This window comes from Podarcis vaucheri (genome assembly GCF_965113315.1).
Source record: "Podarcis vaucheri genome assembly, chromosome: 5".
Classification (NCBI taxonomy): Eukaryota; Metazoa; Chordata; class Lepidosauria; order Squamata; family Lacertidae; genus Podarcis; species Podarcis vaucheri.
Genome location: NC_138763.1, coordinates 84,407,829 through 84,424,473, shown reverse-complemented (window position 1 = coordinate 84,424,473; position 16,645 = coordinate 84,407,829). Strand labels below are relative to the sequence as shown.

General features: G+C 44.0%; 1 protein-coding gene and 1 long non-coding RNA gene across 16 annotated transcripts in view; one reads left to right on the top strand and one right to left on the bottom strand.

Annotated features, from left to right (window-relative positions):
- ZMIZ1 (zinc finger MIZ-type containing 1) overlaps nucleotides 1-16,645 on the top strand; it is a 381,786-nt gene that overhangs the window by 341,703 nt on the left and 23,438 nt on the right. For 9 of the 14 annotated variants that reach the window (XM_082225135.1, XM_082225141.1, XM_082225142.1 and 6 more), the window contains 6 exons: nucleotides 4,462-4,530; nucleotides 8,825-8,939; nucleotides 10,260-10,477; nucleotides 12,809-13,007; nucleotides 15,017-15,304; nucleotides 16,359-16,541. In XM_082225135.1, coding sequence (XP_082081261.1) covers nucleotides 4,462-4,530; nucleotides 8,825-8,939; nucleotides 10,260-10,477; nucleotides 12,809-13,007; nucleotides 15,017-15,304; nucleotides 16,359-16,541 — 1,072 coding nt within the window. The remainder of the gene's footprint in view (nucleotides 1-4,461; nucleotides 4,531-8,824; nucleotides 8,940-10,259; nucleotides 10,478-12,808; nucleotides 13,008-15,016; nucleotides 15,305-16,358; nucleotides 16,542-16,645) is intronic. The other 5 variants (XM_082225146.1, XM_082225139.1, XM_082225145.1 and 2 more) reach the window with 3 other exon arrangements.
- The window catches only part of LOC309533623, a 74,657-nt gene continuing 71,049 nt past the window's right edge, over nucleotides 13,038-16,645 (bottom strand). For both annotated transcript variants that reach the window (XR_014220340.1, XR_014220341.1), the window contains 2 exons: nucleotides 14,244-14,343; nucleotides 13,038-13,199 (listed from right to left, as the gene is read on the bottom strand). This is a non-coding gene — a long non-coding RNA (uncharacterized lncRNA). The remainder of the gene's footprint in view (nucleotides 13,200-14,243; nucleotides 14,344-16,645) is intronic.

Here is a 16,645-nt window from a genome sequence, read left to right as displayed (position 1 = left end):
GTGAGCCACAAGCCCTCCTGCTCTCCGTGCCAATCCCACGCCCTCCGGTCTGGGTCCCGGTTGCCCTTGCTTAACAAGCATTTCAAACCTGGCGTGTAGGTCTCTGTAGGCGGCTGTAGTCTCCTCCTCCCGTTTCTTGGAAGCCAATACCTCTGAGGACAACTGGGTCACTGCCTCTTGCAGCGCGGAGATCCTCTGTTCTTCCGTCATCTTGCTAACCTTTGTGAGCTTGCTTACAGACACCCCTCTTCCTCCCCTAGCGGCTTCTGCTCCCGCTGCGAGGTTTCAGGTTTCTGAAGCTTTGATGAGATGGGTCTTACTGTCAGAGCTGCTACCAGGTCCCAGCTCACATAGGACCACGCCACACAGCGTCCACTTTAAAAGAGTCTTTATTGAGTTACAGGTTTCATTTCCGAACTGCAGCGTGCAGCTCTACACCTTCTGCCCTAGGTCGGCGAAGACCCATCTGAGTCCCCGCCTCTTGCACACCAGCTTAATACCCTAGCCTTGCTCCACCTCCTTCGCCTCTCCCTACGTCTCTGGGTCCTTCTGCCCCCCTGGGACTCCTCCCTTCTACTCTCCTCTGACGCTGACCCCCCTGATCCTTCCGCTTCCTTTCGGCGGGCTTTGGGACCTGGCTCACTCTCCGGGCTGCTTACTGCTCCAGCTTCCGCTGCATTTGAACTTGGCGCGCGCGCCCAACTCTCTACTTTCCTCTTGACCGTTGCCTCGCTCTCTGAGGAGGGCGTGACCACCCCTGACTCGTGCCCTCCCTCCTGCTGACGGCCTCCGGAACCCGATGCCTGGCTGCCTTCCTCCCTGCTGCTCTCAGTCTTGAGCGTGGGTCCCGACTTCCAGCTGCTGCTCTCTGAATCTCCTCTGTTCCCTTCCTCCTGGGGTGTCCCCCCGGATCCCCCCCTTGCTCTGCTCACTGGGGCTCCCTTTTGGGAGTCCTCTGACTCACTGCTTAGGCTTGGAGATCTCGGTTCGTCATCATCACTCATTCTCCCTTCGGCTTCCTCCCCCTCGCTCTCTGTTTCCACCCTTCTCTGCGTCTCTGCTTCTGAACCCCTGACACTTGCTTTATTATAAACGTGCAAGATGACCCGTAAATGATGAGAATGTTTGAAGGCTGCAGCATTTAAAATCTGAAGTTTTCAGATATGTAAATAGTGAGATGAACACAAGGGAGAGGGTGGTTTATTGAGTGCTGCTGTCAGTGTGCCCTTAAATCTATATTGAGAAACTTTTCTTCATTGCAATTCCTAGTAGGATTGGGCTCTTCCAACTGAAGGGTAATATAACAAATAATAATAATAATAAATCTTCCAAACATCGTCTGTTACCTTACTTTTTCTCTCAGGTTGTGAGGTTTGTCTGCTGACTTTTTTATTATTTATATATATATATATATATATATATATATATATATATATATATACACACACACACACACACACACACATACACATACACACACACACACACACACACACACACTATGTTCTGTTTACAAACAAAACATTTAAATAGCTACCTTTCTACCGGTAGGGCAGGGGCATGGGCACACCCAGGATTTTTGTTAGGGGGGGGTGGGCAGAACCTCTTACTGGGGGACAGCTACCCTTCCCCCCTTGGCTATGCCCATGGGGGGCACAGGAAGGAAACAAGGTTGAAAGGGGGCCGTGGTCAGAAAAAGGATGGGAAACACTGTTTTAAAGTAGACACATGGGGCCCAGCCCATTGAATGAAGCATGCTACCAAAAAATCTCATGTGGCTCTGCATGGCAGGGATGGATTTGGTTGTGATAAAGATGTTGTCTTGGGCAGCTTGCCCACGCTTCCTGATTTTCTCATTAAGAACTCTAGAGGTCCCCAGAACACAGTTTGAAAAACACAGCAATAAAGAACCAAGCTTTTGAAGCTTTCAGTGGTTTTTAAAAGATGGAATCTTGGCAAGTACAATTTTTTCTCAGTCCTGCAGCGGTAGTATGACTTGTCAAGCTGCATGCGCCAAAGTTTCCTCTTCTGCACAACTGGTACAGAGACAAGAGAAATGTCTTCTGTAGCATCTTGTCATCTAAGCCCCTCTTCTGGCATTATCCTGGCAGCAAGGAAGTTGCTGCTTTTCATGCTGCCCTAATAATGCCTGGAGCCCAAGGCAACCTGGGAGGAGTCAGGGATTCAGCTAGTTCCTACATCACTGTTGCCTTCCTGGGAGCTGTAAGAAGGAGCTGACTCATTGATTAGGATTCCCAGCATAAAAGGAGCAGTGCAAGGAGCCAATTCCAGAAGAGACTTTACATTTACCTCTTTGCAACAGGATGTACTACAGAGCACCCCAAGGTCCTCACCTGAGCTCAGTGAATTTGAGTAGGGTGAGGAAGGGACGTTTCTAGTAATTTATAAATTTTATTTAGACACAGAAGGGATGAGGGCAGTATTTAACCTCACAACAACCTTGTGAGAGGAGTTAGGCGAAGGAAAGGTGAGTCACCCACAACTCATCATAGATTTGAACTCAAGTCTCTTGGGTCAAAGTTCAACACACTAAGCAATATGCCACACTGGCTCTCCTCAAAGTTAATTGGATTACAGTTAGTTTTATCTTATATTGGCAGGTTTCTTATAGTTCAATAATTTAGAATGATTTTTTTTATGTCAAGTTCCTGTTGAACACTCTAGTCTAGTGTATCTGGTCTGGTCACAGTACACTGGTTTCAGTCAGTGGCATATGACGCATAAGGGAGAGATGTGGCTGGTGTCTTCTTCGGCTATACCTGGTATCCCCTGGCATGGGGATCAGGTCCACTCTAGTGCTCACTTTGTCCTCCACCTTTCCCCTGGCCTCCTTTCCTAGTTCTGTCTCTCTCCCCTAACCTCCCATCCTGCTTTCCCCCTATCAAGCTCTCACTTCGGAGACAGCGGCTGTAGCTCCCTGAGGCAACCCATGCCTTGCACATGGTTCAGTCCCTGGCATTTCCAATTACAGATATCGGGTATCAAGGGTGTGGGAAACCCATTACTGAAACCCTGGGGAGCTGCTGTCAATGAGTAGTCAACACTGGGCAAGATGAGCCAGTGGTCAGACTCCGTATTGGGCAGATTTTCATGCTTATATGCTCAACTGGTCTGTCATACACATACACTCTAGTCCTCTGTGCTGTTTCTCACTTTGCTTCTGAGAAAGCCTCTAGTCTTCTTGGCATACCAGGCAGAGTGAGAATGATGGCATAATCACTTCACTGGGCCTTTCAGAATGCTCTGCACTCCAGCACATGGCTGCCTGAGCCAGCCTCTGGCACCAGCCCTCACAGTTACGGATTAACTCTACTCTCCAATTGTTTTACTACCCGCATTACTTCTTTCCCCATCAGAGCTGCTAAGTGGTTAATGTCCAGTGTTGTGACTCTGAGATTAATACTGTTTTTCACAGATGTCTTTGGGAATGTCAGATTCCTCTCGCATCAATTCACATAGTCTGCAGTTTCAAAGCGCAACCCCGATATTTATTTCAAAGTGTTTCCCTTGTGTCTTGGGGCAGAACTACATATTCTGGAAGCCGCCCAGAGTGGCTGGGGAAACCCAGCCAGATGGGCAGGGTATAAATAAAAAAGTATTATTATGAGCAAGATGATAGGCATCCCCATGTCAAGTACTCTCCCTTTATACCTGTAACATGGTGTCATGGTTGCAGCATTGTGTGTCTCTCTTCACCCCCAGTCCATGCTATTGGCTGCTGCTGCTGGTAGCGCCGGATTTAGGGTTGTGTGGGATGTTCCCCTGCACAGGGTGCGCAAAATGGCAACAACAACTTATACAACTATCTACTGAGAAGATCAATTTAAAAAGCAACTGCACCAAAAGTAATTACTGCAAAAATAATAAATATTGGGGGGGGGGCACCAAGTTTTGCCCTTGCTCAAGGCACCGTATTACCAAAGTCTGCCCCTGCTGCTGTCAAATGCAGGGAGGTGCACATGATGATGCCATGACATGGGATAAGCAATATTATATTTTGCAGGGAAAAACTCAATGTGAATATGGTATTTTCAGAACAGCACCCCCACACCCCCTGTATTGTGTAGATACATATCAGACAGTAGTTTATTCTTTGTGTGTTAGTGAGTATGTAACAAAATATTAGCAATTTATCTAGCTTTGTGATTTGCTAATGTGCTCCTTTTCCTCTTTGGTGGTAAAGTAACCGAGGCTGATTAGATAATACTGCAATTTTCCTGTTTGAAAGCAAAGATAAGTTGGATGAAGTGAGGAAAGCCAAGAGTGAGTGAGTGAGTGTGTGCTTGCCTGCCCATTGTCTGGAGTAGCTATAAGCATAACTTAGACCCAGGTCATAGATGACATCATTGTGAGGACCACATGCAAAACAGGGTAATCAATGTGCTTTGTTAGGGCTTTCAATTTTTATTCTGGACCTACACTTTCCCTTCTGATTCATAGGTGCATATGTGACGGCTGCCATCTTGACAGACCCCAGAGATTGAAACGGGGACCTCCAGAGCTGAAAGCGTGAGTCTCTACAGCTTGCGCTAAAGAGCCAGGCTCTGAAATAGGCTGTAAAAGACTCCCTTGTTCTCTGTGGATCAGCCACAGAAAGGGATAATTCATATACTTGGATAGATTTACCCATAGCTATTCATCCCCAGGTTCTTTCCCTGCATTTAGTGCTTCAGGAACAGTTCTCTGCAGTGCTCTGTCCTTTGATAGCTCCCTCTTTGTACCACCAAATCCATGCTTCATGTTTCAGTCCTAAGGAAACTCACCAAAAGTTGCCTTTACTCCTTCACTGGCATTACCAGTGGGGCCTGTGGGTAAACAGCACCAGAGCAAAAAGCTGCTCTCGGATCAAAGGTGTTTTCATAGACAAGATGTGCCAATGTGAATAGGGAACAGTTACAGTGACTGTACACAAAGTCAGACAGAAATGTCCTAAGGACATTTCAGATAGGGTGGGGTAGTTGTTTAATAATGGAGACTTGTGTCATGCCCTCTCACTAAGCCCCAGGGAGGGAAACAACATTTTTACTTCACTTATCTTCACATGATAGTTCTGTGATGAGATGAGTCGCCATTATTTATGCTACACACGTAGAGAACTAAACCTGGGAAAGGGTTTTTTTAAGGCTATTCACTGAGTCTAGGGATTTGAACCCAGGTCTCCTGATTCCACCTTCCAGCCCATGACCACTGGAGTTTTCTTAGCTGATTTTGGGAAGTTTAAGGAGCTGTGCTTACCTGCAGTGCATCTTGTTAGCAGGAGACCCCAGCAAACTGCCTAGCAGGTAATTGCAGGATTGGGGTATTAAAGAACAGGACCACAGTAAATGTGGGCATTGTGAAGAGGGACTGCAGAATACGTGAAAGCATTACCCTACAGCTAAGCATATAGACACTAGAGTGTTCTATAAAAGAATCAAGGAAACACCGGTTGCAGTGACACTTAAGAGACTCAGACTGATAGAACGCATTACGCTGCCAAATTAAATTTCCAAAGCCTAGGTGCCTCTTCTCAAAAGCAGAATCAGGAGACAAAAGTTGTGTGTGGAAGTGGGGCTTCCATGCTCCCAAACACCCCTTTTCATTTCCCTTGCACCCCGCTCTATTGTTACCCCCCTTACCAATGTTCTAGACCAGTGGTTCCCAATTGGTGGTCCGTAGACTGCAGGAAGTCTGTGGCACCATTCACGTAACAAAAGGTACTATAGAGGTATCAAAATTTGCAAAAGTAGGGGTTCCATGGCTTGGCTTCTGAAAAACGGGGGGGGGGGCACAGAACTTAGTTAATTGGAAACCACTGTTCTAGACACATGACTGAAACATGATGCTGACACTCCAGCTGACGGGGAAAATGGCAGGGAGAATTGCAGTGGGGAAGTAGCTGGCAAGGAAAGGATTCCCGCTTCCAGGACACCCATTCAGTAGAGAAGCAGCAGCTAGGAGGCTGAAAAGTGAATTGGCTGTAACGTACGGTCCCAGACGATGAGGAAAACTAATGTCCCAGCTGACTGCAAGCAAATACTTTGTCCTTGATCTTGCAGTTTCATTAATTGTTTGATTTTAGTGCTTTACTGTGCTATTGATGGAAGGATTTTGCTACAATGTTTTCATAAAATCACACTGTGGTATAAAAACTAGTATCCCGATTCTTGGCACATTTACTTGATAGCTTTTACTAGATAGCAAGTTTCAGTATTCACAGTGCAACCTATTTCCATGTTGTGTGCAGTATTCCCTAGGTAATAATTAGTCTAAGAACGAGGGTCTAAATAAAAGTGTTGACGGACTAACAGATTATTTTCAGTCCTTGGTGTTTCCTGTAGCTTCATCATAGCAACACCTATTATAATTCTCAGGTTGCATTAAGGTGGTTGTCTTCAACCTTTCGGTTCACCTCTAGCCCCAATCTGCAACATGGAGCCCACATTTATGTTTTCTCTTTTCTTTCCTTTTTCTTAAAAAAAAAAAGATGATTGTGATGATGCCATTGGTACAATCTACTTCAGGTTACACAAATTGAAAGCCAGTGTCTTTATGCTTATTTAGGTTAGAAAATTATCTACAATAGCATTGTCCTCCAAAGAAAAGTTAATGTTAAAACTTCCCCCATTGTTACTCTTGAGAAGTCAGCTTGTTTTAAGTTTTGGAGGAAGCTAAACACCCTTTAAATTGTGTTTCTGTTCCCATTGCATCCCCTCCAGTCATGCACAATATCCATTTCAAAGGGATGCCCTCAAAATAAACATTTGCATTCTTAATTATGTATCATGGTTAAGAAGATGTTTCAGATCCAGTTTGTTTATTCCATTGTATTGTTACTTTTATTTTTGTCCATCGCTCATTTTCAACAGGTAGGACCTGCTAGGTCAATTTTGATTGTGAGCTGTTGGCATGTTTGGATCCCCATGCCATGTAGAAAGGAAACCTAACTGCTGGTTTTTAATTATTACACATACACTCTCATTTCCAAGCTTTACGTAACACACATTTTGAGTAGGAGTGCTTCCATTATCTGTAGTAAACAGCCTCAAGTGCTCCAGCACTGGAAATCATAGCAACCAAAGTTAGCAGAATCGTACTTCAACAAAAAGATAGCTTGACTTTGCCCAGTACCATAACCCCTGTATTTATTCATCACATTCATACCTGTCTTCAAAGGTTATTTAATTTATACATATTGGAAAGCTTGAAATTTTATATTTTACATTCCTGTGTTAATGGCTTGCACCTATTTAAATTTAAAAATATGATATGCATGTATTCCAATTAACGCAGAGCAGACACACATCAAAGACCAAGCTGTAGGTTGCAGGTTTTGAGAATACAGTAAATAAATAATAATACATTTACAAGTGGATACAGTGCCTGCGGGCATGGTCTGTTCACATCTGCAGGTGCCTCACTTGTGCATGGAGGGTCCCAAGTTAGCATCCTACAGCCCTGATCCCTTTCCCATTTATGTGTGAACAGGCAGCATGATGAGATGTTAGGAGAATATTGGGCTTCTTATGTCCATCACCCAACTCTCTCTTGCGCCTGATACAAGAGGAGGGGGGTGAGAGACATGTGCAGGCCTCCTGTTCTCCTTAATATCCCGTCAGATTGACTGTGCACATGCCTGTAGATTTGGTGCTCCAGGAAGCTCTCTTGAGCTGTATTGGAATCAACCATCCATCTAGGTCCTGCTTGTGATGCAAATGGATTGTGACATTTGTAGAGTTTTCTACCATATGTGATCAGCTACATAGCAAAGTCATGGGGATTTTTTTAGAGCATGTTGTTTATGTCTATATCAACCTAAGCTCACAGAAAGAGAGGCTAGATCCATTTAGCTGTATGCATGAGTTTATTTTATTGTGGGGGTGGGCAGATAATCCTGGCTATCATGTGTCACAAAATATGTAATTTTATTACATCAGGGTTTTATAGCAATAAAAGCTTTTATGCAGCGCTTTTCGAATGTCCAAAGTGCTTTGAATATATTTTATCTCAGCATACGTACAACAACCCCTGTAAGGCAAGTCAGTGTTGTTATCCCCAGATTGATGATTTGGGATGATGGACCAAAAGAGAGAAGACCCTTACCTAGTAAATTCATTGCAGATTTCCTGTTTCACAGCTGATTCTTAGTCTGTGTACCACAGTAGCTCTCATAGAACACTTAATAGGGGTTTTTGGGTGTGCTGCTTATGCAACGTGTGAGAGGATGCCCTGTGAATTCTAATTTTAGCTCATGTAGCAATTGCCGTTCCTTTAAAGGATTGCTGTGAGCCAGTGCAGGAAGAAAGAGCTGGAGTCTAGACCTGATTGAGCTGGGACAAGGGAGCTAAAGCCACGGTGGCTCAAGAGCTTAAAAATAAATGACATTGGCAAAGCAAATGTATCCAAGCATCCACTTTGCTTCATGTGTTGCTTCAGTTGCTAAAAATCCACTTTTGCAAATTTATTGCCATTTGCCACTTCTGCAGGTAGCATAGTTTCAAAAGTGAAGCTCTTCATGCTTCAACTAATTTCATTGCCATTCACCTCCATAATCATTGTCATATGCATTTGTGCTTCACTGTCAAACGTATTTCTTCCCTTCGCTGATGCAAAAGCAATTGCTCTCCTTGCAACCAAACAGAAGCTATTAACTTTGTAAATGTTATCACTGTCAGGCAGTTCACCAAGCTAGTGTATTGGCTGGGGAATGAAAATTAAAAGATTGCTCTTCACACCCAGCCCAAGCACTCCTTTAAATTATAAAGTATGACTTTATATACTAGGTGTATCTCTCCTCCCCCCCTCCCCATTTTCTTTTTTGCAGTGATGGGACTTTCCCGTATGATTCTGTTCCTTGGCAGCAAAACACCAACCAACCACCAGGCTCCCTTTCAGTGGTCACTACAGTATGGGGTGTGACTAACACCTCCCAGAGCCAGGTAAGCTTCATTTTGTGGCTTCTTTCCTTGGTAACCATTCTTTGGATCAGATAAGGCAGATCTGCTGGAGGCTGAAAAAAATAATTCCTGGGGCTCTAGGAGGCTGGAGGGGGATCGTTTGGCTTGCACTAAACCTACCATGTTCACGTGTCCCAAACAAAACATAGCTATCCTATGAAATTTGTGCTTCTCCAAATCTTGTGACACACTGCTCCAGTTCGTTGTAGGAAGTGCACACAGAGATGTGCATGTTTAACATAATGAAAATGCATTATATGGGGAAATTGCTTGCAAAGATTTGTATATTAGAAAAGGGAAAACTGCAAAGTGACTGGAAAAACCAGGCACTGTGTGAAACTGAAATTGACAGATCCATCCATCTCTACTGGGCCTAAATCTGGCTTTCAAACAAGGCCTGCCTGCCCGTAAGGGAAGCTGAGGCAGCTGCCTCGGGCAGCTTCCAGCAGTATCCCACCAAAATCTTGTGAGATCTCATGTACTCTGTGAGATCATGACCATCGTCATCGCTTTGTGGGTACTTCTGTGTGACCCTGGTAAAGGAGGCAGTGGCAGCGGCAGGACAGGGTGGCCCCTTTCTGTTTCACCTCAGGCAGCAAAACGAGGCACAGCCATGCTCTCAAAGGCAGCAAGACCTGTAGCCTTAGGATCTTTCAGTGCAGGTATGAGCAGAAGGTAGACCGCTGTCCACCAGGGGATTTCGAGTGGATAACCTAGTAATTGCTGGTTGATGGGATTTAAAAATAAACTAAAGCTGCACTGGGTGCATCTTGATCTTATTCTGCAACACATTCCTTATGTTCTGAAGCAAGAGCGATCACTTAATGCCAATTCATTATATATTTAACCTTTGAGAGATCCTGAATTTGCATTCTTGCTTTGCAAATGTAAAACACATTAGTGGACCATGGAGATTCTAGAGGAGAAAATAAGGAATCACCAAGACTGAATTTAGTCATCTGGGGTTCTGGGGAGTCTTACGAGGTTCCAGATAGCCCATGCTCTAAGACCACTGGATAGGTAGGGACCTGAGATAATAAGGGTGAGCAATAAGGGAAGGTGCCTTAGACAGTCAGGCCATTGGTCCATCTAGCCACAGCAGTGTTTCAAGATATCAGGCTCCCCACCCCCACCCCAGGTCCCTCCAAAGATCCTTTCTCTGGATCTGCCAGAGATTGAAGTTGCAACTGTCTGCACAAAAGCATATAACCTGACACAGAGTTACACCTCCTATAATGGAATGAGTGCTGCTATCAGAACTGTTCAGATGCTACTTCCATTTTTTCTTCTTCTTTCAACCAGGTGCTGGGAAATCCTATGGCAAATGCTAACAATCCTATGAACCCAGGAGGAAATCCCATGGCTTCTGGGATGACTACCAGCAATCCTGGCATGAATTCACCTCAGTTTGCTGGGCAGCAACAGCAGTTCTCGGCCAAGGCAGGCTCCAATCAGCCGTACATACAACCGGGCATGTATGGGCGGCCCAACTACCCAGGGAGTGGAGGCTTTGGGGGAAGGTAAGGCTGGTTTATGTAGAATAGGACTTGGCACTTCTCAGGCATGTAAGTAGGCAATGAATGGATGTATTTTAAGCAGGAGCAGCTTAAATGACAAGGTCCTTTGCCATACAACACATGGACCACATACACAGGTCTGAGAGGCATATCACGCTCCCTCCGCTCGATAAGACATGCAGATAAAAACTCACCTGCTAGATCCAACCCAGGATTCTTTTCTCAGCAATTGCCAGTCGGATGCCTTTGGGAAGGGCACAAACAGGACATGATGCTCATGAGCTATTCTTGTTGCTTCCCCTAACATCCAGAATAGGGAGATACAGTGCCTTTGTAGATGGAGGATCCATGTAATTCTCACAGTTAATAGGCACCAATGGATTGATTCTCTGTGAACTTGCCTGATCCATTCTTAAAGTCAGGGATAGGGAACCCAGGGCCCTCCAGACACTGTGAATGAGAGATTCCCATCAGCCCCAGCTGACATGGACAGTTGTCAGGGATGATGGGAGTTGTAGTCCAGGAATATGGAGGGCCACAGGTTCCCCAGCCCTGTTTAAAGCCCACATTTAGTAGTGAATGCCATATTCATATAGATGTATACAGAGGAAACTCTTGGCAATTAGCCTATTCAGCTGATACTTCATGCCTATGTTGAGATTGGGAGTCACATGTTTCTCTTGCCTACTCCTCACCGTGGGAAGGACCAACCACATTAATCTGAATATTGGATCTTCCTGGCCTTATGAAATAACAATCAAATTCTGTTTCACAAGGACATGGAGACTGCATATGGAAATAAAATCTGGTGATTTCTGATTTGGTTGCTCACTTATCATCCCAAGGTGAGGAAAAGAACAGGCAAACCTGAGGGCCACTTCCAGTCTCTTAATCTGATCAGACCCCAAGAGACCCATACTATCATAAATCTGACATGCTAGAGAGATTATAGTCCTTCTATAATATGGCTATAAAATGGTTGTCTTACTGAAAGTTATGTAGTTATGGGGTCTTTGAACCTAAACTATATATAGTTATAAGATGGTTAGCTTACTGAAATTTCACTTTTCTTATTGTTCATCACCTTTGTAATAGGGGAATAAAAATCACAGTCCCAGCTTTAGGGCATTCTTGAAAAAAACAGTGAAAGAAGAGGGTGACATAAACATAGGAGCTGGAGCCTTAACAGTATAGTGTACTGTTAATGGATAATCATGCTGTCAATTTCTTCCCCCTGCTTACGCAAAAAGTCTGAAGGGGTTACAGTTAACTATGCCTAGTAAAGCTACATAGTTGCTTTTTTAAAAAAAAGGCTGTCTAGACTCAGAGGGAAATTAATCACAGTAGCAGGAAATGATTTGCAAATGACTTAGGTCAATCAATTAACTCTAATAAACACCTAAAATAAAGTTTTAATTAACTCTGAAATTGTGACACAAACCACAGTTTAGCCATGATTAACATTTTGCTAAGCTAGGAGGAGAAGGATATTGATGGATACAAGTACTGCTGCTTTGCATGAGAGAATGATCTTTGAATGTGACTGAATCCGAGGCCCAACAATACTGTGCTTGCGTTCGAATTGTCACCACAGAAAATTCATCTGACAAAACATTGGTCTGAGATGGTTATATTTATCTGCATCGTTCAGAAACAATTCAGGCACGCCTCGTTGATTTATGTTTATGCAGACTGATGTTGTCATCAATACATATTGGCACACCTAGACCTACCAAGTACCCCAACGTGCTGTCATTGCCCCCACTGAGGAGGGGAAGCCCTTCCTTCCTCCAGGTTGCCTGAAGATGGGGTGCCTGGTGAATTTTTCTGGAGCCACCACATTTCTGAGAAAATAGGCAAATGGATAAAAGCAATTCCCTGCAAAAGTTCTCAGTGGATGGGGATTGCAGAATTCATGAAAGGGAACAAAAACAATCAGAAAGCTGGGACTGGGGTGGGTTTGGGAATTGAGCATGAATGTAAATAGTACGTTTGCAGTGGATACTCTTGGGAGGGGAGAAGAGGGGGAATTTGCAAAGGATTGCCACCTGGAATGAGGCGTGAGAATTAAAGTAGCAGAAGAAATCAGCAGAGAAGTATAAAGTGACTCAATTCTGTGGGGGGAAACGTTCTACTTGAAAGCATCCAGAGTTATGCTGCAGTTGCAGAATTCCCTAAACTCTGTACGGGGATTATCAAATATTGGTATATAACTGTAGCATCTCACTTTCATTCTGCACATCTCTCCCTCCCCCCCCCCCCGTATTGTTTCTGTTATAGTCCCAAATGCAAGCTCGAACACTGATGCCTTTTAATTGCATTTCCCTCTTTTAGCTACCCAGGAGGCCCTAATAATCCTGGAGGAATGGGGATCCCACCCCACACCAGGCCGCCTGCTGATTTCACTCAACCAGCCGCTGCCGCCGCCGCCGCTGCAGTTGCAGCAGCGGCAGCTACAGCCACGGCTACAGCCACAGCAACAGTTGCCGCCCTTCAGGAAACACAGAACAAGGATATGAATCAGTATGGACCGGTAAGAGAAGCAGGCTACTCCCATCATGCATAGAGTCATTTCCCCTTTATTATGCTTTAGGTATAATTGGTAACTTCAAGTTACAATCTTGGCCCATTTTCTGGAATGTACTGCACATGCAAGAAGCAGGTGATTGCTGGATGGAAATGCTCCTTCGTTTTCTTTAATTCTTAAATACATTAATCACCCTTTCTGGAAAAAAGGTTGACAAGTTAAATATACCGTCAGTCACAACTGGAACTATAAAGTCAAATAGAGGAAAAACCATAATTAATAAATGTGTAACAGATTAAAACCAAAGAAAGCAGTAAAGAAACACCATAACTTTTAAAACCCAAGAGAAACAACCAGACTTCTAGTAATGAGATGGCTTAGAGGGGTTCCTGGGATGTTGGTTCTAGAGTTATAAATAAGGCTACCACAAAGAGCCGTGTTCTGAAGATTTTGCATCACAAAAGGAAGGAAGGGCAAAGCCCTCTCTAGATATCTCAAATAATTAAAGGGGCAGAAATGTTCCTGAATATATATGTTGGTTATTATAGATGGCCTATCTTTGCTGCTAACACACCCAGCTTCTAGTTGCTCAGCCACTCTTTGAACCCAATGTTTCCTGCAGCTTCCTAGCTCACCACCAGGAACTTACTTACTTGTAAACCTATGAAGCTCCCCTTTCTAGTGAAAAGAAAGCATCACCACCTGTATCTTAAGTGTTAGACTCATTTAGGGTCCTGGAAGAGAGGCCTGAGAAATAAAAAGTTCATACCTAGATTAGAGCATGTTGCTGAAAATGCCAAGATTGCAGGTCTGATCCTTGTATGGGACAAATGCATATTCCAGCATTGCAGGGGACTGAACTAAATGATCCTCCGGGGCCCTTCCAACTCTATAATTCTATGATTAAGCAAGAGAGAGAAAGTCTCTTGTATACATTTGATGGCTGGCCTCAAGTTTTGCATCGGAGCTATGTTTTCTTTACCTAGGAGATTTTTTTCACCCTGTAAGCCAGTCTTAGACCTTTGCTCCTGTGCCCTTCACTCTAAAATACAACCACCTGACCTATAAGAGAAGCAGTGGCATTTCTTCCCTTTCATCTCTAAAACATACATGAATAGAAGGGTTCAATGTCTTTTCTTGGAGACCATTCAAGCATTGTGCACTGACAAAGAAATCTTTGGAAGTTAGTGGTTTACTACATTAGATGAAGCAATTCAGTTTAAAAGAGTTTTGATTATGTACCTCAAAATTTAGATTGTGTCGCCTTTAAAGCATTCAGCTGGTGAGTTGTTCTGTGACATCAGAGCAGCAAAGCCAATGACATCCAGAGAGCTGGGAAAACCTGCCAATGCAGAAGGACTATTAGGCAAAAGCATAAAGAAGTTCTGAAGGAGATGGAAAGAGACATGAGGGAGGACTATCAGACTTGGGCAACACAATTGTTGGAATAAGAGTGTGGGTCCTCTTATGGGATGACAATGGGTTAAACCACAGGATGAAGAGTGTAGGAGTAAATGGAGGAAAGTAAGAGGGGGGTGATTCTCCAAGAATGGGGGAAGCTCAGTGATAGAGAACATGCAGAATGTCACAGGTTCTGCTCCCAAAACTTACCTCATGACTTTTTATCCCTTTTGAAAAACCCAACTATAGTAGGTAGTGGTGCATTCCTTTACTTTTTGTTCTGTGGTACTTCAAAATAAACTCATAGTAAGTGTACAACGTATACTTATTATGAGTTTATTTTGAAGTACCACAGAACAAAAAGTAGACATGTACAACATATATTACAGGCCACAACATGGAGTTCCCAAACTTACTAACTTTTGCATACTTTTTAGTCACTTTTAGAATTCCAGTTACACCTGCCGCAAGCAGAAATAGAGGCGGAGGAACGCTACCGCCCTCCCCACTTGCTGATTTTAAAATGCGACATATCCCCGACTCCCTTCAACTTGGCTCCCCCTCCCATTTTAAATGCATGTCGCATTTTATTCTTTTTTCTTCTTCTGTTGAAGGTTTGTTCCTCTTTCCAGATGGGTCCAACTCAGGCTTACAACAGCCAGTTCATGAACCAGCCTGGCCCCCGTGGCCCGGCTTCCATGCCAGGCAGCATGAACCCTGCCAGTATGGGAGCGGGCATGACGCCTTCCAGTATGAGTGGGCCACCTATGGGCATGAACCAGCCCAGGCCGCCTGGAATGAATCCCTTCAACCACGGGCAAAGGATGCCACAGCAAGCCTACCCTGGCCCGCGTCCCCAGTCTTTGCCTATGCAGGCCATGAAGAGACCGTATCCAGGAGAGGTGAGTGGCAGCAGAGGCTTCTCCTGCTCTTATGCATGCTAGACAGATGATGTGTTTCTGAAGGAGTGTGGCCAACCCCCGTCATTCAGCTTGGACGCTGAGATCCAGCACTGAGGACCTTCTGGCAATTCCCTCCCTGCGAAAAGTGAAGCGACAGGGAACCAGGCAGAGGGCCTTCTCGGTAGTGGCACCCACCCCCTGTGGAACGCCCTCCCGTCAGAGGTCAAGGAGATGAGTAACTACATAACCTTTAGAAGACATCTGAAGGCAGCCCTATATAGGGAGGCCTTTTAACATGTAATGTTTTATTATGTTTATATATATATAGTAGTAGTAGTAGTATTTCATTATATGGATGATAGATAATTTGCAAAAAAAACTCACACATGATTTATGCACCAGTCACTGAAATTTAATAAATGGCTGGGTGTGTGTTGATGGTAATTTCATTTACTCTGTGAGGCATACAACTCCACAGCTATATATGTGGTTATATATTTTAGGTCTCCAGAATGTGCACTGCTATTAAGATTTATATGTGCTTTATACTGCCTTTCCTGAAAATCAGTGTTTTTGTGGTGCTGTAAAATATATAATTGATGGTGAGTAAATTATGCCTCATCATTTATAACAGGAACAGTCCACATCAGAGTTAAGCACTTTTAAATCCCACTGAATTCAGTGAGAGAAATTTTAGGAAGTTTTTCAGTATTGGATTTTAAAGTGCTCCGCTTTGACTGGATTTTATCCCATTTTTATAAACCAATGTTTCTTTTAAGCCCTACACTTAAAACTATCAGAAACATCACTTTCTTGGCCTGAGCACTCCGGTTGGGCTGATGGGACTTGCTAGTATTCAGCAGAGCCTGGCAATTAAACAATTTAGGTTTTTAATTACCACACTAACATTTGAAAGTGTCAGCCAAGGTATAATGAAGTCAAACCATTTGCTTGTGATCATTTTTGTTTGAAGTCAATTCCACTACATAGGGAGATCAGTTGCATTCAGCTGGAGGTGCACTTTCTAATTTGCCTTCCCTTTTTTACAAAATAGCCAAACTATGGAAACCAGCAGTATGGACCAAATAGCCAGTTTCCATCCCAGCCTGGTCAGTACCCAGCTCCCAACCCTCCCAGACCCCTGACATCACCCAACTACCCTGGACAAAGGATGCCAAACCAGCAAAGCACAGGGCAATATCCTCCTCCAACGGTCAACATGGGACAGTATTACAAGGTGAGAGTGATCCTTCATCGATCTCCATCTCTTAGGAATTAATCGGAGTTCACAAGCTCCATTCTGAAATCTGTAAGTAAGTATAGGTGACTATTTGGAGCTAT